Source organism: Pecten maximus, chromosome 16 (assembly GCF_902652985.1).
Source record: "Pecten maximus chromosome 16, xPecMax1.1, whole genome shotgun sequence".
Taxonomy (NCBI): Eukaryota; Metazoa; Mollusca; class Bivalvia; order Pectinida; family Pectinidae; genus Pecten; species Pecten maximus.
The window spans coordinates 12,467,646-12,495,102 of NC_047030.1; the positions used below are offsets into that span (position 1 = coordinate 12,467,646).

Sequence of the window (27,457 nt, forward strand, 5' to 3'; positions counted from 1 at the left end):
TAAAAAAAATAGACACTTAGCATAAAACCAAGGGGCCTTCAGGTTCTGGATTGTTTACAGTCTTCACTGCAATATTATATGTTGTGCTGTAGGAGAGGTCTTGACAAACATGTTTAAAATGTCATCACCAATAAATCTAGAGTTTTTATTTTGTTAAATGTGTGAGATTTTTGTCAACAATCTGACACTTGGGAAGAATTTATTTCAGTGTATATGTAATGCATGTTGTAACTTATTAAATGTACCAGGCACTTGACAGTTTTGGGAGGGAAGTGACGGGGATCTGGTGTTGATTTAGGACCCAGACTAGGTACACACAGCCTGAGAAATGTAACAATAGGCTACGGGGCATGTTTAGAGTTCCTTGGTAATAGTTGTAGAAAAGGCCCACACAGCAGGTGACTTATTAAGAATTTTGTGTTAACATGATAAATGACACCATGAACAAATTTTGCTTTATTAGTTTACAATTTTTGATATGCTTTTTTAATATTCAGGAAATGTAACTAAAACCAGGTAAGGAAGCATTATTTACTAAACAACAAACATATTCTAACTCAAAAAAATAATTGCCTGAAAGAATGGTCATAAGTAACAAATTAATTTACATGATTTATCAATCTAATTATGTGACCACACAGAATATTGTACACGAGATGCTCCCTCCGAATCTGATATCCCCAGATAGCATCACTAACAATGTTTAATTAACATGATTTATGTTTAAATGTAATGTAGTAGTCATTTCCTTCAATCTATATTGCTTTAAAAAAAAAAAAAAAAAATTCTTTTCATCTTTAAGATGTAAAACATGTATTATAATATAACCTAGAGATTGGTCATTCCCTACTCGCCAGTAGTCTCCCCTTCGAGCAGATAAAGTTACTAAATTTTTGGGCTATGTCTAGATTTCTCAACCACAATTAACTGAACTATTGTCATACAGTTTGAGGATTATATCTCTTGTCCCTGGAACAAGCTATATATATTCTGCAAGAAGAAAAAGTCACTAAATCTTTTATTGTGCTCATGTACAGTTTACACTGTATAATCGACAAAGTTGTCTATGTCCTTTGTCCCCCGAGGAGCCTCCCATCCTAAAATCAATAGTGTCTATATCCTGTGTCCCTCCAGGAGCCTCCTATCCTAAAATCAATAGTGTCTATGTCATTTGTCCCTCCAGGAGCCTCCTATCCTAAAATCAATAGTGTATATGTCCTTTGTCCCTCCAGGAGCCTCCTATCCTAAAATCAATAGTGTCTATGTCCTTTGTCCCTCCAGGAGCCTCCTATCCTAAAATCAATAGTGTCTATGTCCTTTGTCCCTCCAGGAGCCTCCTATCCTAAAATTGATAGTGTCTATGTCCTTTGTCCCTCCAGGAGCCTCCTATCCTAAAATCAATAGTGTCTATGTCCTTTGTCCCTCCAGGAGCCTCCTATCCTAAAATTGATAGTGTCTATGTCCTTTGTCCCTCCAGGAGCCTTCTATCCTAAAATCAATAGTGTCTATGTCCTTTGTCCCTCCAGGAGCCTCCTATCCTAAAATCAATAGTGTCTATGTCCTTTGTCCCTCCAGGAGCTTCCTATCCTAAAATCTATAGTGTATATGTCCTTTGTCCCTCCAGGAGCCTCCTATCCTAAAATCAATATATCAGCAGTACCCCAGTGGATTTTCCTCCATTATCACAATATTCCAATAACTGTGTACATTAATACATAACAACTGAAGATCAATCAGACTATCATAACATTATAATGTACTGTATATATCACACTAGGCCTATTCAACTAGTAACCAATGAAGGATCAATTAGAATCAATAAAGCTTAGGGCAGACCAATCAGAATCAATAATATTTAAAGCCAACCAATCAGAATCAATAATATTCAGTCAACCAATCAGAATTAAATCATATTTACAGCCAACACACCAGAATCATCATATTTAAGTTGACCAATCAGAATCAATCATATTTAGGCTAACTAATCAGAATCAATAACATTTAAAGCTAACCAATCAGAATCAATAACATTTTGCGCCAACCAATCAGAATCAGTAACATTAAGAGCCAATTAAAACCAAATAACATGTAGAGGCCTGTTAATTTCACCACTGATAATTATAAATCTAGTTTTAATTGTAGTGACAGCTGATCTCAAGAAGACCATTCTGGTTTGCAAATATCATTATTTTAACAACTGACAATTTTTTATATGACAGTTAGCATTAGCAATATGATGCTTACAGCCACACATACAAGATACCAGATCTAACTAACAGCTAACACATTTTCCAGGTACATCTGTGGTTATAATCATCAATCTTTTTCCCTTCAACATAAAATTTTCAGTTAATTGATGATAAGAATATAATGTTCTGAAATTTATTAACTGATTTTTGCTGAAAACATTCAAACAATTAACAACATGCTATTACAAGGAGCTGACTGGATGCTGGAGAGGCAGAATCAGAGATCCGTATATTGATCTAACACACTGGAGAGGATTATACTAACACACTGGAGAGGATTATATTGGGACCAATCTGTTTCCAGGCAAAAACAAATGTCTCATTAACAATTAATATTGGGGGAGGGAGGGAGGGAGGGGGGGGGGGGGGGGGGGGGGGGGGGGGGGGGGGCATGTATTTCATTAAAAGGTAAATCTGTCAATAATCAATATATTAACCTCCATTGTTTCCAGCATCTGTTACTTACTACCTACTATGACATCTACCTGTAACTAGTCCTAACTTACTACCTACTATGACATCTACCTGTAACTAGTCCTAACTTACTACCTACTATGACATCTACCTGTAACTAGTCCTAACTTACTACCTACTATGACATCTACCTGTAACTAGTCCTTACTTACTACCTACTATGACATCTATCTGTAACTAGTCCTAACTTACTACCTACTATGACATCTACCTGTAACTAGTCCTAACTTCTGATACAGTATTACTACAGGTACATTAATCACACTTAAATATCAATGGGAATTTATTCCATCAAAGAAATATCATTACAACAGTTACACTGTATATGTAAACAGTAAGGTGGATCCCAGTTACATCCAAAACTTTTTGTCCTACTGTTTATTTGTACACTTTTTTTTCTGGTTGCCATAAGTCACTTTCTGAGAGACTGATATAAGTACAATTTTTCAAGATTGGTTGATACACACACACACAGATGTAAAAGTATTACCAGCTTCACTTTGGTCGTTTGACACGACAATGACAAAAATCGGAGGTACCTCCCAAAGAGAACTCTAATTTACTGTGACAACAACACTTAATCAGCTGATTATCATACCATACACTGACACACACTAATCCAGTACTAATGAACACAGTCAGAAACCTAATTCAGTACACACTCCCCACTGCCTTGTCTAATTAACAGTAATTTACAACTCACATTCAACACAGTTCCTAGGTTTGCAGTGACAGTATTTATACAACAGTTGTGAGAAGAGGATGGGAGAACAGAGTGAAGAAAATAAAAACAATGTACAAGAGGAACAACAGGATGACATGATCTAGTAGAAAAGAGGAAGAAGACGGATGGATTCGGAAGTACAATAGGATATTGCAAGACCCTGGTCCACATTTAGTTTTTGTTACCCTTAGTTACAAAGTCCCTCTGGTTACTAATTCCCCCTGATCCACCTTTAGTTTTTGTTACCCTTAGTTACAAAGTCCCTCTGGTTACTAATTCCCCCTGGTCCACCTTTAGTTTTTGTTACCCTTAGTTACAAAGTCCCTCTGGTTACTAATTCCCCCTGGTCCACCTTTAGTTTTTGTTACCCTTAGTTACAAAGTCCCTCTGGTTACTAATTCCCCCTGATCCACCTTTAGTTTTTGTTACCCTTAGTTACAAAGTCCCTCTGGTTACTAATTCCCCCTGATCCACCTTTAGTTTTTGTTACCCTTAGTTACAAAGTCCCTATATTAATTGGTCCATATATATTTAACCATGAGCTACAGGGTTCCCTTTTGGTTGTCTCCTAGTCACCCAGCCCCTTATATCACACGTAGTAACTGTCAAACTGGTTCTACCCTGGTTGTAACCATTAGGATCCCCTAGTTACAATTAAGATTCCCTGGTTATCATTAGGATCCCCTAGTTACAATTAAGATTCCCTGGTTACCAGTAAGATCCCATAGTTACCATTAAGATCTCCTGGTTACCATTAAGATCCCCTAGTTACCATTAATATCCCCTAGTTACCATTAGGATCCCCTAGTTACCATTAATATCCCCTAGTTACCATTGAGATATCCTGGTTACCATTATGATCCCCTAGTTACCATTAATATCCTATAGTTACCATTAGGATCCGCTAGTGACACATTAGATCCTAGATCCTATAGTTACCATTAGGATCCGCTAGTTACCATTAAGATCCCCTAGTTACCGTTAATATCCCCTAGTTACCATTAGGATCCCCTAGTTACCATTAATATCCCCTAGTTACCATTAGGATCCCCTAGTTACCATCAGGATCCCCTAGTTACCATTAATATCCCATAGTTACCACTAATATCCCCTCGTTACCATTTGGATCCCCTAGTTACCATTAATATCCCCTAGTTACCATTAATATCCCATAGTTACCATTAATATCCCATAGTTACCATTAATATCCCATAGTTACCATTAGGATCTCCTGATCTCCCCTTAAAACCTAGACCCTCAGAACTGTTTCAACTCATACATTTAATTCATCAGTTTACTTTTCAAAGGAAACATGTACATGCTTGTGATGATACCAGCCAAACCTTCTGTTTTTATTGGCTTTAAATGGTACAGAAATTGTCAGCCAGAACATTGCCACCATAGGACCTAATGAAAGCAGACTTATAAATGTTGTCACTAATACCCTCTGGTGGAACAACTGTGTAACAGTGAAATTTCTAATCAAACTGGAACATTCCTTTTCAATCACATCCTTTTTTCAATTTAAAATAAAAGATTTTAATTTGGAAAGTATCTTTGTGAAAGTACACTATTATCCACAAACTAACAATAATTTACACACTGGATATCAATCCTTCAAAGATAAAACGGATCTTTTATGTTTTGTCTTAATTTAAGTAATTTTCAACACTCTTATTCACTACATTAGTGAAGCATCTTTCAATTATACTGAATTCAAAAAGAAATTTAATTAAAAAAAAGTCTGATGAAAATCAATTTCCTTGTCGATCTGATTGCAGTGAAATGTGGTTAAAGTCCGTTTTGCAGGCAGGGTTAGAACAAGAACATGTACAATTACCCAACAGTCGTGACAAAAGGTTATGTTCACCTTCCTAGGGATCAATTGAGATGGTAAGAGACCAATCCTGTGTTTTCAGAGTAAATATTGATCCTGTACACTTTACAAGTTAATTAGTCTATGAACAGCTCAGTGATCGGTATGGCCCACGTTTGATTTATAGATCAGCTGATAGGTGAATGCAGAATTGTGATAGAATATCTCAAATTGATTGTAAAATAATGAATCTTCATTCAAACGGGCAGAAAATTGATCGTTCTATCAATGGTGAGGTTGTTATGTGTTCTGTAGGAGGATTACAATTACTCTCCCTCTCATCATTGAACAGTTTAATTTGTAGTTTGTAGGCCAGGAATGGTTGGAATCAACTTGAGGCTTCTCCTTTGTCTTTGTTGTATCCATTTTTGTGATAAGATTTTTTAAACTTTTGTTATTATATATATATACATTGTGACCTGACCTGTTTTTGTGTGCAAAGCACATGTGAAGGATGTTTAATTTTAAAACTGTTCTTAACTGATAAAAATTCTACATGAAAAATAATTTCTTGTGACTAATTTTAATCTGAATATTATAAGAAACAGCATCTTTAAATGGTATATTTACTGTTCCCTTCTGTAAAATTGATGCACATATGATAAAATAATTTCTTTGACTAATTCTAATCTAATATTTATGACAACCAGCAATTTAAGAGGTTAAATATCAGACAGACATGACAATTAAGCCAATTAGGAGACTTGTCACTAATTGCAATTGGTCAATTCCCAGTACAGAGTAACCATACATCTTCGGTTTTCCCCCAAGGGGTAAAATCCTTGACAAGGGAGGTAATACATGGTAGGCTCTGTATTGAGTTATATGTCATCCCACTGATTCTAACATGATCAAGTATACACCCAGGTCTACAAAGCCACACAGTATGACAGGTAGCTTTTTATTATCTACCATTCTAACAAGGATTTTACTAAAAAAAAAAAATTCTCAAAAAAATTTGCAGTTTAAGACCAACAGTTTACAAATAGCCTTGAATCTGATACTCTTCAAAAAAATTAAAACTATCTGGTAAATACAGTCTGCATCACATGTTGGTACAGCTGAAGTTTATGGCAGTCATGTGTGAATAAGTGTCATCAGCAGGAAGGCAGATGGTATGACTCGCACAAAAATCTCAACATCTAGATTTAAATGCTAATATATCAATATGTAATTTCACACATGTAATACAATTTAACTCGACATGCCGACTGTTATCAGCAATACTGGGGCATCCCATCATTAAAAAGGTGGTAATATAACAAAATCCAAAAGTATTGATAAAGTCATGGTGTGGAGTTGACAGGGTTAAATCAATAAGGTCTATTTTACTTGTGTGACACTGTGGCAGAGCTTGGTCAAGTGGTCAGTCATAAACTGTTGACCACTACAGATAATTAGTGGATAACTTACCATGTGTCTGCCACTCAGCTGTTGTTTATATCTCTGGGCTACATATAGTCCTAGGTGTAGCCAGTTATATCCTCCAATGTAAACTGGTGGGGTTGAGGATACCCACCTTACACTGTAAGCCGCGAGAGTGGGGGATCTGCTAAACAGTTACCTCCAATAAAGCAACTTTCACAATAATAAGCCTCAATGGGTTTGTAATATTATATAACACTGTCGTAACTTACAAAGAAGCTTCGGGGTTGGAAATATGTAATCCAGTTATCTGCCAATGTAATTACAGTTTACACACACATTTTCAGGATAGCACATTGACACTTGTGCACAATGCAGAAGAAACACAACTGACACTTCTATCACAGACTAGTAATTATATCCTGATGGGAAGCTCCTAGTGTAGACCCTGTGGCCTAGTACGATTTATACTATAGGTAAAACTTCAAGTGTAAAATTCTGTGGACTACTGGCCAGTCCAGTGAAGGTCGACAGGCTGAGTCAAATCTGCTAAAGGAAGCTCCCAGCATAGACCCTGTGGCCTAGTACATCTACTATAGGTATAAATAGTTGTGTATAATCCTGTGATCTACTGAACTAGTCCAGTTCAGATCCAATGGCCTGGTCCAATCTCTGGAAGGTAGTTCTACACTGTAGGTCCTGCAGCGGTTCTGATACTGCAGCCCTCTGGATTAGTCTAGTTTCTGTAGCATGGTAGTAGAGATACCAGTATAACACATTGTGTGATTCACACTTAAACAATCAAATTAGATCCGATCTGTCCTGAAGACAGCTCACCTAATAAATACACATTTTCATTTCACTTTTTTCTTCTCCCTATCAGAATCTTGTATACAGTGTAATTATCACTGTTTCCATTGTTTCACAGTGTGGCTTATTTATAAGCGAGATTTATATTAGGACTACTGACAGAAACACCACTGGCACCAGGTCTAGGTATAGTAGGATCTGTGTATGCTCTGCTATACTGAAGAACTTCTGATCCCTACACATACTACGGCCTGCTCCTAGTGTGCACTTGGGTAGCATGCCAGCTTTGATTTATCAATAAAGTGTGTAACTCTGTAATAAGCTGTTCACCCCAGCGTGAGGGTCCACAGGGGGGCGCCATGCAGTGAGGAATGTAGCAGTTACTCTCACACTGCCCATTGATAATCTCATCAACTTTCACTAACACTGTATTACTGGGATGTAATCCCGATTTCAATAATACCAGTATAGAGCTTTATTAATCCCTTCCATAATGAAGAAAACATCCCTAAAATAAGAGATAAAATCTTTATAAGTTAGGTTTATTTTGTTTAACATCCTATTAACAGCCAGGGTCATTTAAGGACCTGTCAGGTTTTGGAGGTGGAGTAAAGCCAGAGTACCCAGAGAAAAACTACTGGCCTATGGTCACTACCCCATGTGGGTTTCAAACTAGCAACCCAGTGGCTGGAAAGATATAATGCCTCTCATTATGTAGCTAAAATGCCAAAGATGTTCTATCTAACCAGAGACAATCCATCACAGATAATAAACTTAGATACCCCCCAGTCTTTGTGTAATTACAGACACACTTAGATACCCCCTCAATGTTTGTGTAATTACTAATACACTTAGATACCCCCTCAATGTTTGTGTAATTACTAATACACTTAGATACTCCCTCAATCTTTGTGTAATTACTAATACACTTAGATACCCCCTCAATCTTTGTGTAATTACTAATACACTTAGATACCCCCTCAATCTTTGTGTAATTACTAATACACTTAGATACTCCCTCAATCTTTGAGTAATTACAGACTTAGATACCCCCTCAATCTTTGTGTAATTACTAATACACTTAGATACTCCCTCAATCTTTGTGTAATTACTAATACACTTAGATACTCCCTCAATCTTTGTGTAATTACTAATACACTTAGATACTCCCTCAATCTTTGAGTAATTACAGACTTAGATACCCCCTCAATCTTTGTGTAATTACTAATACACTTAGATACCCCCTCAATCTTTGTGTAATTACTAATACACTTAGATACTCCCTCAATCTTTGTGTAATTACTAATACACTTAGATACCCCCTCAATCTTTGTGTAATTACAGACACACTTAGATACCCCCTCAATCTTTGTGTAATTACAGACACACTTAGATACCCCCTCAATCTTTGTGTAATTGCTGATAAATCTACAGGTAGATCTGACTGTATACTTTATGCAGATCACTTTGTTAAACCCAGAATAATTCCCATTTCTGAAATAATTTGGTGAACATGTGTGTGTAATTTTGGAGTTAAACATCAAAGGAAAGTCGGTACACATAACAGGAAGATATAAAATACATACCAGACCATAGCAGACACCACCAGAATACATAGTTCTCCTGAGAAATACTCGCCAGTAATTTCAGTTGATTACTTTTAATAAATCTTATTTACTTGATGAATACTATTACTTATACTAATCAAATCTCATGTTTTACTAGGGACATATGTTTTCCCTATACACCATCTGGATAAGCTGACCCATGCCCAGTTTTTTCCATGAATATGAAAATATTCAGTTATCTTCACAATAAAAACAAATATTTTAATAAAGCCTTGAATGAAAAGGGTGGTTTGTATTCTACATCCAATGAAATCTCACTATAATCCTATGTAACTAAAGTCTAAAATAGGAGTTCCAAGTTCCTTCACCAGTCAGGAACCAGTATCAATCTTATTGGCCCTTCCTAAATTACTGTTATGACCTTGTGATATTATGAAGTCAGCATATCTATCATGACCATATCTTCCAGTCAAAACCAGACATTTATAATAGCTCATGGGATTTATTTTTAAAATTATTAATTTTTATCAACTTCTACAGACTCTACAAAGTCTCAGATAGCATGTACAAAAGACATCTTGGCTGAGTTATCAATGAAGAATTATGATTTATTGTAAAGATCATTACAAGAGCATATCAATTGGATTTTGATAAGATTTTTCTTTAAGCGTGAGGTTTTTGGGACTGGTACAATGATCAACAGGCACCGACGTGCCTTCTAGTCATCTGCTCCAGACACAAAAGAAAATCATTAATGTCTTCAAATATCTGATGATACATACGCACAGGACAATTTATTGGAGAAAATCGAATTCGGAAGGACTCGCCTATCAATAACCAGGACACTTTGTAACTGATGAACTGACAACTGTAATCGATCTTCTACACAAAATCTGTTTGGATCGGAAATTTCCCGCAAATAAACAATATCGGCCAACAACATCCAATGTTTTTTGGGTCTGAAAATGAAATGTCACCATGAAACCGGATAATCTAAGCTACCGATAACAGTTGTATAGGGGATATAACAGGAGAATGGTGTCATTTGAAGGCATTGTCTGAATCGCTACACGATCGTGATCAGTAGTAGGCCGTTTATACCTCCCGTGTCACTACATCCTTCAGTATTATATAATCAATAGCATATGTATGTCCCAGTCTGATCTCCAATTTATTGGTACACAGAGACTATAGATCAACAAGAAAGAGGCAGGTATTGATGGAACAATACAATACCACACCGCTGATGGACAGTAACGATTCACCGAATCTAGGGATTTCCATTTTCTTAAACTGACCAAGGAAAAAAATCATACACATATTTCTATTTTCTTCATTTTTTTTTTGTATGTCTGGCATATTTTTGAAGAAAGCCAACTGAAATGTAGAAAACTTAATATAATCAAACACAATGTGGAAATGGTCATACACTATGTTTATAAAAGATACAACCAAACACAATGCATACCATGCTTATAAAAGATACATTACCAAACACGATGTGGAGATATAGTCATATATTTATAAAACAATATCAGGTCACTCAACCCATCTCTAGTAAACACTCCTGCTTATTAAAATCTAATGACTAATACTCACTGGAGTAATTTGGACATGTGACGGTGGTATATGGTAGACATGTAAACAGACACATTGAGAGTCAGAGATCAGTCAGCATCCATATAAGGATTTTATGAGATTATAAAAGGCAGTCTTGTTCTTTTTCATTATTCTTTTATGAGAAGTCATAATAGGTACTCCAGTCGTACATTTGATCCAATAAACTCTAAACCCACAACAAATGAAATATTCATATACTTCACATATAGACTTCTACTAGGGGAATTCTTTCCGCAGACAACGCCAAATGTTTATACGCATATTGAGTTGTATTTCAGAGACAGGGGTATTCAAATATAGGACCACAGAGTACAATTTGTATGAGTGAAAAAGAATACGGTTCCACTGAGAAGCACCAGATATATAGTGATGTACTGTACATATAATATAACACAGGTAAAGAGGTTCAATGTGGTAATTTAGGTATGCCAACTCCTGGACAAAATTCAAGCTATGAAATGCTTTCCTTTGGCATTTATAGCAGTTCTGAATGCAAAATGGAAAGTCAATGTTGAATTTGGATTTGAGAATTTGCCATTCAAACCGCCCAAGAATGTCAACCGACAGCAATTCAATTCTTATACTGAACATTTCCAAAATAGATTAATTTTCTATAGCATATTACATTAATTAAATTCTCTATTCAGTTTAAGAGGTTTATGCACTGAGTATGCTTAATGACAAAACACAGCCATCTTTCAAGGAAAGGCCAGGTATCAAACATAACAATCATAATGTCATGGCATTTATAGGCATATGGATGCCATCTGATCCTGTTAGGGTTGCAAAATGATCTTGCTTAATGCAACTATGAATATAGTTATCATAACTTCCTCAACTGCATACAGTATCAATAGAGGTATTTATTACAACTTAGAATGTATAATACAGTACAATACGTTAGCTCATAAAACAGCAACAGATGAATGGTAAAATCACCTTATTGATAAAATGCCAAGGTGAAAAGTGTAGATGAAAAAGGAAATAAGCTGTTTAGTTTTTATTGTAAATAATAAATTACCACTCAAAAACACGTGGAGATATTTGTATAGGCCTCAGCACCTCTAGTAAAGAATAAACACCAGCATTGTCATGTTGTCTGTAAAATATCAATTCATTTACCAGCAGAATCCACTTCTTTCTCCGTGTGTGTTTGTGTGTGAACAAATGGTTTGACGCTAACAACGGTAAAATTGAATTACACCTCGATGTGCCTGCGACAACGAGGAAGTTAGAATCAAAGACAGCACAGAATATTGATTGAATGTTTGGATGGAAGCGTCCGCTCTTCTGTGAAACTGATCAGTGACAGATCGCTGAATATAACAATCAGAAAGTTTGCAAAGGTTCTTAACCATGACATTGACACTATGTCAATTAGGGCTCGTGAACATGTCAATGACCTTAATATTTTCCATTTAAGCTTTAAAATTCAGTTTTTTACTACCACCAGTCAGCCACGATCTCTGACTTTCCTTACTTTGATTTTAGCCACTGCATGTGGCATTCCTAAATTTGACCTTGACAGCCACCACCTCTGACCTTCCCAGCTTGGCCAATACCAATGACCTTCCTAGCTTTCACCTCATCCATCACCTTTTACTTTCCTAATTTTGACCTCGGTCACCACTTCTATTCTGACCTTCCAACTGATATCTCATGACACTTTTCTGTTTTCACTTTCTATATGTAACATGCCCTGAAACATTACTTTTTTTTAAATTGCTCTTCTTGAGAAGACGATTATTTCAACTTACCATTTGTGGCTAGAATACCTATCTATACAAGTTACCTTTAATTTCATTCAACTTTGACATCATCCTCTACTTTGACCTCTGGTTATTGCGATACCTACATATGACCTGTGATATATCACCTTTAACCTTATAGTCTATTTCAAATTTCTCAGACCTGCCAACCTTTCAAATTCAAAAATAGTAATTTGGCCCATTTTTGAGCAAAAAAGAGTAATTCTTAACAATTCTTGCCAAATCTATTGCATCAAAAAGAGTAATTTGCTACTATTTCGAGAGAAAAAAAGAGTAACGACCACCACAAAATAGTAAAGATTACTATAAAATAGTAGTAGTTGGCAGGTCTGATTTCTTTAGCACTCTATCCTCCTGTAATGAATGTTTCACCATTTTGTCCAATCTGTCAGTACCTTTATGACTTTGCCTCCCTCCTAGAACTATCAATCTTGACTCTAACTGTGACCCGCCAGCTCTGACCATCAACCTAATATAGCTGTGGACATCGCCACTGTATATTATCTCATCTTTTTTGTATTTCAACTTAATTTTGAGAGATAAATGAAAGTTGAGTCTTTCTGACAGATGAGAACCTTGATTTGGTAGTTTATGCTACCTGGAAAGATATCCCTACAAACGTTCCAAGATTCAGAACAGATATCTACTTCCAACACAACAACAGCTGGATTATCTCGTCCACAGAATAAGAGTAAAACCTCAGATTAACTAATCGGCTACTTAAGCAATTTTTAGTAATTAAAAGGATAGCTTAAGTAAAGTTCTCTATAATCATGTGCTCATAATAACATCTTTAGCATTAGTTCATGATCATTTAGTCTTTGGAACAAAGATGGAAAATGAAAAACACACATAATTTTACATAAGTGTACATGTACACACAGTAATGAACCTGCAGGGTCTGAATTTAAAATCCCACAGGGGTCAGCTCAATCAAACCTCCAGTAGGAATTCTAAAGCTTGTATTGTCACATGCCAAATTCTGATTTTAAAATCAAACTGCATGCATTTTTTTTAATTATCAGTCTGCAAAAAGAATTATGAATGGATGAGAAAGTGAAAGAAAATATAAGTGACAAGAAACTTACTTTCACTGTGCCTGTCTTGAACCAACAGTTGGTAGACACTATCGGGCACCTCAGACAGACGGAAGTACCACTTGATCCCCACCACCAAAGTCTCGCGCTTCGTCTGTAAAATAAAGCATATTCAATGTTACACATAAGGTGATAGCAGTTGTTTGTCTTGCTCCTTACTCCATGTCCTTGAAGATCAGCCAATCATAGCAAGAAAATATCAACATTGAACCCAGACTTAGGACAATGCTCTGACTTCTAATCACACAGAATCTCACCGCTAATGTCTTTTGTCGGCTAAGGAGGACAATTTCAGCAAAATGTTGAATTTAGAAAAAAAAAAGTTTCTGAGAATAATACTCAACGGAATAATGAGAGAAGCCAGGTTGGAGCACAGTGATAATAGACTGGCGTAACTGTGTGTATAATGTACATGTTAGAGTGAACAGTCTCCTAGGACGTGAGTACATCCTAAATATTGATTATACAACAGCTAGGTAACTATAGTGTTACAGCACACTTGTCAGCATCAACTTAGGCTTTGATCACACAGGTATATAACACAACAAGTGTGACACACAACCAGGTATATAACACAACAAATGTGACATACACAACCAGGTATATAACACAACAAGTGTGACACACAACCAGGTATATAACACACAACCAGGTATATAATGCACAACCAGGTGTATAACACACAACCAGGTATATAACACACAACCAGGTATATAACACACAACTAGGTATATAACACACAACCAGGTATATAACATACAACTAGGTATATAACACACAACCAGGTATATAACACACAACCAGGTATATAACACACAACCAGGTATATAACACACAACCAGGTATATAACACACAACCAGGTATATAACACACAACCAGGTATATAACACACAACCAGGTATATAACACATAACCAGGTGTATAACACACAACCAGGTATATAACACACAACCAGGTGTATAACATACAACCATAAGTACTCAAGATAATGTGACCAGACAATGATGGTATTTGTGACCAGATAATGATGGTGTGTGTGACTAGATAATCTTGGTGTTTGTGACCAGATAATGATGGTGTTTGTGACCAGATAATGATGGTGTGTAACTAGATAATGTTGGTGTGTGTGAGACCAGATAATGATGGTGTTTGTGACCAGATAATGATGGTGTGTAACTAGATAATGTTGGTGTGTGTGACCAGATAATGATGGTGTGTGTGACTAGATAATGATGGTGTTTGTGACCAGATAATGATGGTGTTTGTGACCAGATAATGAAGGTGTGTGTGACTAGATGATAGTATGTGACCAGATAATGATGGTGTGTGACTAGTAAATGATGGTGTGTGACCAGATAATGTTGGTGTGTGACTAGATAATGATGGTGTGTGTGACCAGATAATGATGGTGTGCGTGACCAGATGATAGTGTGTGACCAGATAATGGTGTGTGACTAGATAATGTTAGTGTGTGACCAGATAATGTTGGTGTGTGACTAGATAATGTTGATGTGTGACTAGAACATGTTGATGTTTGTGACCAGAAAATGATGGTGTGTGACCAGAAAATGTTGGTGTGACGAGATAATGTAAGTGTAGTGATGAGATAATGTTAGTGTGTGACCAGAAAATGATGGTGTGTGACCAGAAACTATTGGTGTGTGTGTGACCAGATAATGATGGTGTGTGTGACGAGATAATGATTGTGTGTGACCAGAAAATATTGGTGGGTGTGTGACCAGATAATGATGGTGTGTGTGACCAGATAATGATGGTGTGTGACCAGAAAATATTGGTGTGTGACCAAAAAATATTGGTGTGTGTGACCAGATAATATTGGTGGGTGACCAGATAATGGTGTTTTTGACCAGCTAATGATGGTGTGTTTGACCAGATAATGATGGTGTGTGTGACTAGATTATGGTGGTGTGTGACTATATCATGTTGATGTGTGATTATATAATTTTGATGTGTGTGACCAGACCATGTTGGTGTGTGACCAGAAAATGTTGGTGTGTGACCAGAAAATGTTGGTGTGACCAGATAATGTTAGTGTGTGACCAGATAATGTTGATGTGTGACCAGATAATGTTGGTGTGTGACCAGATAATGATGGTGTGTGTGACCAGTAAATGTTGGTGAGTGACCAGAAAATGTTGGTGTGACCAGATAATGTTAGTGTGTGACCAGATAATGTTGATGTGTGACCAGATAATGTTGGTGTGTGACCAGATAATGATGGTGTGTGTGACCAGACAATGTTGGTGTGTGACCAGAAAATGTTGGTGTGACCAGATAATGTTAGTGTGTGACCAGATAATGTTGATGTGTGACCAGATAATGTTGATATGTGACCAGATAATGTTGATGTGTGACCAGATAATGATGGTGTGTGTGACCAAACAATGTTGGTGTGTGACCAGAAAATGTTGGTGTGACCAGATAATGTTAGTGTGTGACCAGATAATGTTGATGTGTGACCAGATAATGTTGGTGTGTGACCAGAATATTGTTGGTGTGTGTGACTAGATAATGATGGTGTGTGTGACTAGATGATATTTTTAATTTTGATAATTGACCATTGAGTGAAGAAAAGGATCACACCTTACAACAGCTAGTCATTAAATAACTGACCATTAGTAATCTCACACCTGGTAATCCAATAGAAATTACAAATATACTGTACTTCCAGGACCTCTGCAGCCTTCACATCCTGAACCAATCTACTAACTGACAATAGACCTAATTCCCTGAACCCCAACAATCCTTACCCTCTCAGCCGCTCTACTACCCAAGCAACAAACAGCAGACACCAAGTGTAATTAATCCCCAATTAACACATAAATTAATCAGTGTATTGCCGGTTATACCCTGGCGTGTCACAAGGTGATATTGACTTGAGCTAGCTACAAACTTCCCTGTATTGATCCCACTGCCAATAGCGCCATTTATTCAATCTGCTGAGGCCCTTTATTTGCTGAATAATAAATACATACTGTGTTCACTGTTTGTTTAATGGTTTGAAATCCTAGCCCCCCTTTTTTAAATTGTGTGTCTTTCAAGAATAAATAAATACCTATGCCTGTATAAATATGAGGATTTGATGGTGTTTTGTGTGTTAGTTAGCAGTTGTATAAACATACTGCTAGGACAAACCACTTGACTAGCCTATAAGGAACTACAACACTTGATACAAAACTGGCTGATATGATTTACATCGACAATCAGTGGCGAGCGAAGGCTTCAACAACACTTAGGTTACAACAAAGGCTCTAATGCTACTTCGGAGACATCAAGCACGCGAATCGGCAAGTGCAGAAAAAACGCTGGCACACAATTAATCTGTTGATTATTGTGCAAATGCTTTTATTAGCAAATTAAGACAGAAGAAGAACTAATACTGCAGTCGTGTAGCTCACGCTAATTACAAGCAAATCAGTTCCCCAGTCTTAATACAATGCTATATAAGGTGACCCACGTGCATATAACATTCATTATGTAAATCTGTGATGGAGTCTGCTTCACAATATTGAGATTCGTCTGTAGAATGACTCTCTCACAGCACAAAACCTTTCATCTGGCTGCAGGGGAAATAACATGCAAGATTAACATATTATCTCAGGGGACAACACCTCCTAAACAGGACAACCCAAGGCCTGTCAGGGGACAACATCTCCTAAACAGGCAATCCAAGGACTGTCAGGGGACAACACCTCCTAAACAGGCAATCCAAGGCCTGTCAGGGGACAACACCTCCTAAACAGGCAATCCAAGGCCTGTCAGGGGACAACACCTCCTAAACAGGCAATCCAAGGTCTGTCAGGGGACAACATCTCCTAAACAGGCAATCCAAGGTCTGTCAGGGGACAACACCTCCTAAACAGGCAATCCAAGGCCTGTCAGGGGACAACACCTCCTAAACAGGACAACCCAAGGCCTGTCAGGGGACAACACCTCCTAAACAGGCACTCCAAGGCCTGTCAGGGGACAACATCTCCTAAACAGGACAACCCAAGGCCTGTCAGGGGACAACATCTCCTAAACAGGCAATCCAAGGACTGTCAGGGGACAACACCTCCTAAACAGGACAACCCAAGGCCTGTCAGGGGACAACATCTCCTAAACAGGCAATCCAAGGACTGTCAGGGGACAACACCTCCTAAACAGGCAATCCAAGGCCTGTCAGGGGACAACACCTCCTAAACAGGACAACCCAAGGCCTGTCAGGGGACAACACCTCCTAAACAGGACAACCCAAGGCCTGTCAGGGGACAACACCTCCTAAACAGGCAATCCAAGGTCTGTCAGGGGACAACACCTCCTAAACAGGCAACCCAAGGTCTGTCAGGGGACAACACCTCCTAAACAGGACAACCCAAGGCCTGTCAGGGGACAACATCTCCTAAACAGGCAATCCAAGGACTGTCAGGGGACAACATCTCCTAAACAGGCAATCCAAGGCCTGTCAGGGGACAACACCTCCTAAACAGGACAACCAAAGGCCTGTCAGGGGACAACATCTCCTAAACAGGACAACCCAAGGACTGTCAGGGGACAACATCTCCTAAACAGGACAACCCAAGGACTGTCAGGGGACAACACCTCCTGAACAGGCAAACCAAGGCCTGTCAGGGGACAACATCTCCTAAACAGGCAATCCAAGGCCTGTCAGGGGACAACATCTCCTAAACAGGCAACCCAAGGCCTGTCAGGGGACAACACCTCCTAAACAGGACAACCCAAGGCCTGTCAGGGGACAACATCTCCTAAACAGGACAACCCAAGGCCTGTCAGGGGACAACATCTCCTAAACAGGCAATCCAAGGACTGTCAGGGGACAACACCTCCTAAACAGGACAACCCAAGGCCTGTCAGGGGACAACATCTCCTAAACAGGCAATCCAAGGACTGTCAGGGGACAACATCTCCTAAACAGGCAATCCAAGGCCTGTCAGGGGACAACACCTCCTAAACAGGACAACCCAAGGCCTGTCAGGGGACAACACCTCCTAAACAGGACAACCCAAGGCCTGTCAGGGGACAACATCTCCTAAACAGGCAATCCAAGGACTGTCAGGGGACAACACCTCCTAAACAGGACAACCCAAGGTCTGTCAGGGGACAACACCTCCTAAACAGGACAACCCAAGGCCTGTCAGGGGACAACATCTCCTAAACAGGCAATCCAAGGACTGTCAGGGGACAACATCTCCTAAACAGGCAATCCAAGGCCTGTCAGGGGACAACACCTCCTAAACAGGACAACCAAAGGCCTGTCAGGGGACAACATCTCCTAAACAGGACAACCCAAGGACTGTCAGGGGACAACATCTCCTAAACAGGACAACCCAAGGACTGTCAGGGGACAACACCTCCTGAACAGGCAAACCAAGGCCTGTCAGGGGACAACATCTCCTAAACAGGCAATCCAAGGCCTGTCAGGGGACAACATCTCCTAAACAGGCAATCCAAGGTCTGTCAGGGGACAACACCTCCTAAACAGGCAATCCAAGGCCTGTCAGGGGACAACACCTCCTAAACAGGACAACCCAAGGCCTGTCAGGGGACAACACCTCCTAAACAGGCACTCCAAGGCCTGTCAGGGGACAACATCTCCTAAACAGGACAACCCAAGGCCTGTCAGGGGACAACATCTCCTAAACAGGCAATCCAAGGACTGTCAGGGGACAACACCTCCTAAACAGGACAACCCAAGGCCTGTCAGGGGACAACATCTCCTAAACAGGCAATCCAAGGACTGTCAGGGGACAACATCTCCTAAACAGGCAATCCAAGGCCTGTCAGGGGACAACACCTCCTAAACAGGACAACCCAAGGCCTGTCAGGGGACAACACCTCCTAAACAGGACAACCCAAGGCCTGTCAGGGGACAACATCTCCTAAACAGGCAATCCAAGGACTGTCAGGGGACAACATCTCCTAAACAGGCAATCCAAGGACTGTCAGGGGACAACACCTCCTAAACAGGACAACCCAAGGTCTGTCAGGGGACAACACCTCCTAAACAGGACAACCCAAGGCCTGTCAGGGGACAACATCTCCTAAACAGGCAATCCAAGGACTGTCAGGGGACAACATCTCCTAAACAGGCAATCCAAGGCCTGTCAGGGGACAACACCTCCTAAACAGGACAACCAAAGGCCTGTCAGGGGACAACATCTCCTAAACAGGACAACCCAAGGACTGTCAGGGGACAACATCTCCTAAACAGGACAACCCAAGGACTGTCAGGGGACAACACCTCCTGAACAGGCAAACCAAGGCCTGTCAGGGGACAACATCTCCTAAACAGGCAATCCAAGGCCTGTCAGGGGACAACACCTCCTAAACACACAATCCAAGGACTGTCAGGGGACAACATCTCCTAAACAGGCAATCCAAGGCCTGTCAGGGGACAACACCTCCTAAACACACAATCCAAGGACTGTCGGGGGACAACACCTCCTAAACAGGACAAACCAAGGACTGTCAGGGGACAACATCTCCTAAACAGGCAATCCAAGGCCTGTCAGGGGACAACGCCTCCTAAACAGGCAATCCAAGGCCTGTCAGGGGACAACATCTCCTAAACAGGCAATCCAAGGCCTGTCAGGGGACAACACCTCCTAAACACACAATCCAAGGACTGTCGGGGGACAACACCTCCTAAACAGGACAAACCAAGGACTGTCAGGGGACAACATCTCCTAAACAGGCAATCCAAGGCCTGTCAGGGGACAACACCTCCTAAACAGGACAACCAAGGCCTGTCAGGGGACAACACCTCCTAAACAGGACAACCAAAGGCCTGTCAGGGGACAACACCTCCTAAACACACAACCTAAGGACTGTTGTCGGGGGACAACACCTCCTAAACACACAACCTAAGGACTGTTGTCGGGGGACAACATCTCCTAAACAAACAACCCAAGGACTGTTGGGAATGCGGACAACACCTCCTAAACACACAACCTAAGGACTGTTGTCGGGGGACAACATCTCCTAAACACACAACCTAAGGACTGTTGTCGGGGGACAACACCTAAACACACAATCCAAGGACTGTTCGGAATGCGGACAACACTTCCTAAACACACAACCTAAGGACTGTTGTCGGGGGACAACACCTAAACACACAACCTAAGGACTGTTGTCGGGGGACAACATCTCCTAAACACACAACCAAAGGACTGTTGTCGGGGGACAACATCTCCTAAACACACAACCTAAGGACTGTTGTCGGGGGACAACACCTAAACACACAACCCAAGGACTGTTGTCGGGGGACAACATCTCCTAAACACACAACCTAAGGACTGTTGTCGAGGGACAACACCTAAACACACAACCTAAGGACTGTTGTCGGGGGACAACACCTAAACACACAATCCAAGGACTGTTTGGAATGCAACCAACACCTCCTAAACACACAACCTAAGGACTGTTGTTGGGGGACAACACCTCCTAAACACACAACCTAAGGACTGTTGTTGGGGGACAACACCTCCTAAACACACAACCTAAGGACTGTTGTCAGGGGACAACACCTAAACACACAATCCAAGGACGGTTTGGAATGCAACCAACACCTCCTAAACACACAATCCAAGGACTGTTTGGAATGCAACCAACACCTCCTAAACACACAATCTGAGGATAAAACATCCTAAAACAGATGTATACATTCGGAGAACTGGTGGACAATACGTCCTAATTAACAGATGTATACATTCGGAGGACTGGTGGACAATACGTCCTAAAACAGATGTATACATTCGGAGGACTGGTGGACAATACGTCCTAAACATGCAATCCAAGCTGAATTGATAACATGGGGCTTTATCACTAAATGACCTTTCATGACACAAATTCTACTTGTCAATTGACAGTACAAGATTCATAATCTTTCCAGGCTATGTAACTTTCGTTCATTTTTCTGGGCGGTACAGGATATATAACAAAGGCTTTTTCAAATAGCAGAGCACTAAATTTTACTCCATAAACGGTAGTTATTAGCCATTAATAACTGTGTTAACAGTATCATCAATATATAGCGTGTGTACGTGACAACCATGTGAATAATACGATCGACTTAATGGCTGTCGATGTTTAACTCAGCGTAAGTAAATAAAAACGATATATTTACACCCCTCAATAGGTACACTGAAAGCCTATTATACAGGGGGGATATTTACCTGTTTGTATTCAATCACACACATTCCAAACAGTCGACTAATAAACAAATATCTTTAATACCTCCAATAACATTTTTGTAAATCCTTGAGAGACTGACATCTAATGTGGTATATCTTAATATTTTAAGATTCTAACATTTATTTGTCTATACTTATTTATTTTTCAGATTTCAAATTACATAATATGTAGTAACATTGAAATATACAAAGAGCCTGCGTATGTACATTAACTATACTGTATAAATGATAACTCCTAGGGGATTTATTTTGGCTTTACTCATAGTCATTTAATATATAGCCAAAATGAATACCCAATAAATATGGAATAAATGTGTAGAGGTGTTTACTGCAAAATGTTAACAAGGCACAGTTACACAAAATTCGATACCACGAACTATGTCCGATAAGGACAACCGCAAAATATATCAGCCCTGTGAAATTTAACAATCACACAGAACATCTACATTCATTGTGTGTTCATTTAGTTATTATGTTATATATACATGATTGTATGATAGTAATATATATATATATATATATAGAAGGCTATAATACTAAGGAAGGAAAACATGTATTGAAATCCTAAAATGTAAATATACACACATACACCAGTTTATGTAAGGTGTGTGAAACACATGTAAGATCAGAGATTGTGAGATCCATCTTACTCTGTAGGAATAGGTAACGACGGACACAGATTGTTAGGTAACGACGGACACAGATTGTAAACCAAGTGTAGGAATAGGTAACGACGGACACAGATTGTAAACCAAGTGTAGGAATAGGTAACGACGGACACAGATTGTAAACCAAGTGTAGGAATAGGTAACGACGGACACAGATTGTAAACCAAGTGTAGGAATAGGTAACGACGGACACAGATTGTAAACCAAGTGTAGGAATAGGTAACGACGGACACAGATTGTAAACCAAGTGTAGGAATAGGTAACGACGGACACAGATTGTAAACCAAGTGTAGGAATAGGTAACGACGGACACAGATTGTAAACCAAGTGTAGGAATAGGTAACGACGGACACAGATTGTAAACCAAGTGTAGGAATAGGTAACGACGGACACAGATTGTAAACCAAGTGTAGGAATAGGTAACGACGGACACAGATTGTAACGACGGACACAGATTGTAAACCAAGTGTAGGAATAGGTAACGACGGACACAGATTGTAAACCAAGTGTAGGAATAGGTAACGACGGACACAGATTGTAAACCAAGTGTAGGAATAGGTAACGACGGACACAGATTGTAAACCAAGTGTAGGAATAGGTAACGACGGACAAAGATTGTAAACCAAGTGTAGGAATAGGTAACGACGGACACAGATTGTAAACCAAGTGTAGGAATAGGTAACGACGGACACAGATTGTAAACCAAGTGTAGGAATAGGTAACGACGGACACAGATTGTAAACCAAAGGGCAATAACTGTTCAAAGGAAACAGTATGGAAGTTTATGCAGAGGTTTACATCACAGAAAATAGGGAAATGTGCCAAATTTCATTAACAACAGTGCAATATTTTAGATAGCAGTAGTAAACGATTTTGAGAACAATCTTATAGGAGTAGGCTTTGTAAATCAAGGACAATAACTCTGGTACAGACTCTAGATCTACAGACAGATACAGGCACAATCTGATTCCAGTTTAATGTCCCTATCCACAAACTTCGTTGGAGGGGAATATTATTATTTATTAAAGGTGAGGTGAAGTATGATATTACTGAAATCTAAGCCACACACCATATAAAGGTAATTTTACTATCAATTGGTGATTTGTTGCCCAAATCACTACAGACAAAATGTGCAAGTGAACCAATAAATGTAGGGCCACAATGGAGGCAGCTCTGGTTTCAGTTCAACCAAGCAGAACAAACCAGTATTCAGTCAGAACAGGTTAGTGGTAATTTTACATTGTATCTGAAATTCACTTTTTATTACTGAGCCACTATTAAAGTGTCAAAACAGCAGCCTAAGGACATTTAGTGGAAGTTTGATGCTTGTACACATCAGTTCTAACATCCACTTGACAGTATGATGGTCATAAGTTCTCCTAGCCAGGCCATATATATATATATATATACAAAGTACAGAGACCCCAGCCAACACAATACATCATCTTAAATTACTAATAGGTTTAAATATTCAACATAATCAAATTATTTACTTTCTAATTTGTATTAGATTATCATATCACTGTGAGAGACAACTGAACAGGTATAAAGCTAAAGAGGCTGTAAATACAGGTAAAAGCTCAACAGGTAATGTAATACCGTGTTGTTCTCTGAATGTCAAAGGATTGTACAAAAGTGGGATACATGTATAGCACCATACCAGGTAAATCTAAATACGAATGTAGTGATAAATATACACACATATAGGGCGATTGGTGGCTCAGTGGTTTAATCACCTGTAAATTTTACCTACTGTAAATGTGGAAGTTTATGTGATGGGGAAATTTTAGGCTTCATACGCGATGACCATAATAGGCCGAGAAAATCCACTCAACACATATTATTTATCTATATGGTATTTATGGAAATGTGCAAATACACCTATATGTATAGTTTATCTATAGAAATTCTGAAAATTAAATGCATAGAGAAATAATGATCAGACATAAAAAAAAAAGTGAATGACCTGCCCAACCCACATGGTTTTTCTGCGGGTACTCCAATCTCATCCCACAATAAGACCCTTCACAGACTAATAAAATGTGTATATTTCACAATGGTTGACAAATAAATAAAGTTTTCAATAAATGTGTCCATTACTGGGTTAAGCAACACTTTATTTCAGGAAAAATGAGAAAAATGTTTAATCTTGAGAATATCAAATACATAATTACAAAACATAATCATTACAGTGTCTCCCACATCAATACTAGTTAAATCCTTTGATAACCAGCTTATTGGATTACCTGTATACCACAGATTCTTTGTCTCTATGACAATGAAGAGATTATGTACATGATATTCATCATGTTTCCTTCACCATCAACCAATATCTGTCCTGTTCCCAGCCAAGACTATTGACAAACCCAAAGTGCTTCCTTTTTAATAATCCTTCAGGAAGATCTGTATGACCCTAGTACAAAGAGGATTAAGCTTGTGGCTGACAAACACATGTCGCATAGAGCCTTTCCAGCACCAGGGATATATCCGACTTTATCTGTCACCCAATATGGGACCCATCTATTACCACCACATGTACAGAGCCTATATAGATCACAGCCTGGACAACGCGATGACCATTATACTGGATGTTAAACTGTGACGAAGTATATCCTCTGATTGACAGTCAAGACAACCAGATGATGATAGCATCAGTAATCCATATAAAATTTGTATTTCTCTGTGGGGAAATTGGGTATTCGTGAAACATAACATTCATCATTCATCTGACCGGTGCTGTTTACATGTACATGAAAACACAAAAAGTTTCTGTAATGTGTCAAGGAGAGCTGGTATATTTCTATAGACTAATTGTCATTCGTTGATTTCACCTGATGTAATAAAACGTATCGTATATTTTGTATTACTACATCATAATTAGCCATACATTAACACCAGTATTTTTTAAATGAAATCCTTGAAATTTGCTGAAATCTTCAATAATATGAGATTATGATTATTCTAGCTTAAACTGAAGCCGGCCAGCAGAGATTGGAGTCTGGATCAATTAAAAAAAAAAATTAAAAGGGAGAGAATCAAATATAGTCCATAAAAGTAAAATAACAGGAAAAGGAATACAGTTTTAGTTTATTTAAGTAATTATGCATTGCCATTTTCAGTTGTTTGGTTTGTTTTTGTTTAACGTCCTATTAACAGCCAGGGTCATTTAAAGACGTGCCAGGTTTTGGAGGTGGAGGAAAGCCGGAGTACCCGGAGAAAAACCACCGGCCTACGGTCAGTACCTGGCAACTGCCCCACGTAGGTTTCGAACTCGCAACCCAGAGGTGGAGGGCTAGTGTTAAAGTGTCGGGACACCTTAACCACTCGGCCACCGCGGCCCCTCAGGAATTTTCAGGAATTCGAATGACATTGAAAAGGCTGTAGTTGTGTCAACATCCCGCTTAAGATGTAGAATTACTTTTTTTAAAGCTCTCTTGAACTGGCACACTATGATTGAGTTTAATTCTTAGATCTACTGATCTTCGTGTTTAAAATGTCTGTGATTTTTTAATAAGCCACATTTCGATTCTCTGCAAGATTCCCATAAATTACTGTCCTATATATTTTTGTTCGTACATTTACAATGTTGTTCATTCAATTTACTGCATTTTTTCCATATATTAATTGATCTGGATCATGATTAGATATTTGATCTTCCATAACTTTGGTTAGAAGAAACTCGTCTCAGAAATGTGCTGTTTGTTACTGATGAATGGTATCCGTTTCAGTGATTTGTTGATTTTACATGTACAAGCATTTCTCTATCTACTACTTAAAACCATGCAACCTCTTTAATCATTGATATCGGAATCTCCATTGCTAAAACAAGCTAGGTTTCATCTCCTTCGTCCAGCTCAATTATCATCCCCATGTTTGTATTTCTTGGAAATGACACCAGAACCGATCAGAAGTATTCTACTTTCATTTTAAGTATCAAGTATAGAAACAGTCAAAGAGTTCACTTACTGATTGACACTGATGCCATAAAAAAAAAAAAAAACGTATTTGACAGGTGAGGGCCATTTTATCAACCCCTAAGAGACTTTCCAATCTCACAATAAACACATCAACTTGAGTACGTACAAATTACCTCCCCTTGCACAAACAAGGCAGCAAGCATAATAATTTGTGAAGAAAATAGTTCAGAATATTCAATGATAAAGCAGATCATTTTCTATTTTTAACTATTTTATGCTATAATCAATCTATCCCAAACAGGCGTCCTCGACCATGTAAGTATTTGTATCATATCAGAATTCGCAAACATTGTGATGTCATTTAACGGGGGCCATGACAGCTCAGTTGGTTAGGTCATCAGCTTGTATAAACCTCAAGTGAAGATCTGAGGTGCAGGATTTGACAATCCCTACCCCTGCAGTATTTCCCAGGAGCTGGAAAATGGACCAGTCTCTGCTAATGTGGTTGAATCCATGGACAAGACACTTTAACCTATCAGCGCTAGATGGCATGTGATAGGCCTCTGATATTTTGTTTAGCGATGTTGCCACCAGCTACTACAAGGAGATCTAGTAAAAAGGCTATTTAATGCATTTTTGAGACACATATTGTATACTGTGGGCAGTGTAGCATCTTTAAGAAAAGTACATGTTTCCCCAAAATTCTAGAATGATCGTTGTCATAATAATAACAGAAATGAAAAGAATCACAAGACATTACTTATCTCCCTTTGCTCACTGGGAATCAATGCTTATAGTCAGCTGTAGCTAAACAGTGCCAACATGCAGACTCAATGATAGCCAGCATATTCTCAACAAAACTTCTTTATCTTGTCAAGATGCGACTGGGAATCGATGAAGGTTTGCCCACACATCTCTTATACATCCATGTCTGGTGATAACTCCACAATGGGAACCCAGCCCATTCGTGCATATTTCTAACAAGATTCCTGGTACAGCAGCCTGGTATATGGAGATGGCTTACAAAGCAGAAAAGTCAATTTCAAGAGGCTAGATGTTGCGAGAGACAGATCATTTGTGGGCAGGGGAACGGCAGGCAAATTGAT

At 38.9% G+C, this 27,457-nt stretch overlaps 1 protein-coding gene across 1 annotated transcript in view; it reads right to left on the bottom strand.

Moving 5' to 3' along the window:
• The window catches only part of LOC117345325 (arginine-glutamic acid dipeptide repeats protein-like), a 173,819-nt gene that overhangs the window by 120,183 nt on the left and 26,179 nt on the right, over positions 1 to 27,457 (bottom strand). The window contains 1 exon segment of the mRNA XM_033908393.1: positions 13,544 to 13,646. Coding sequence (XP_033764284.1) covers positions 13,544 to 13,646 — 103 coding nt within the window.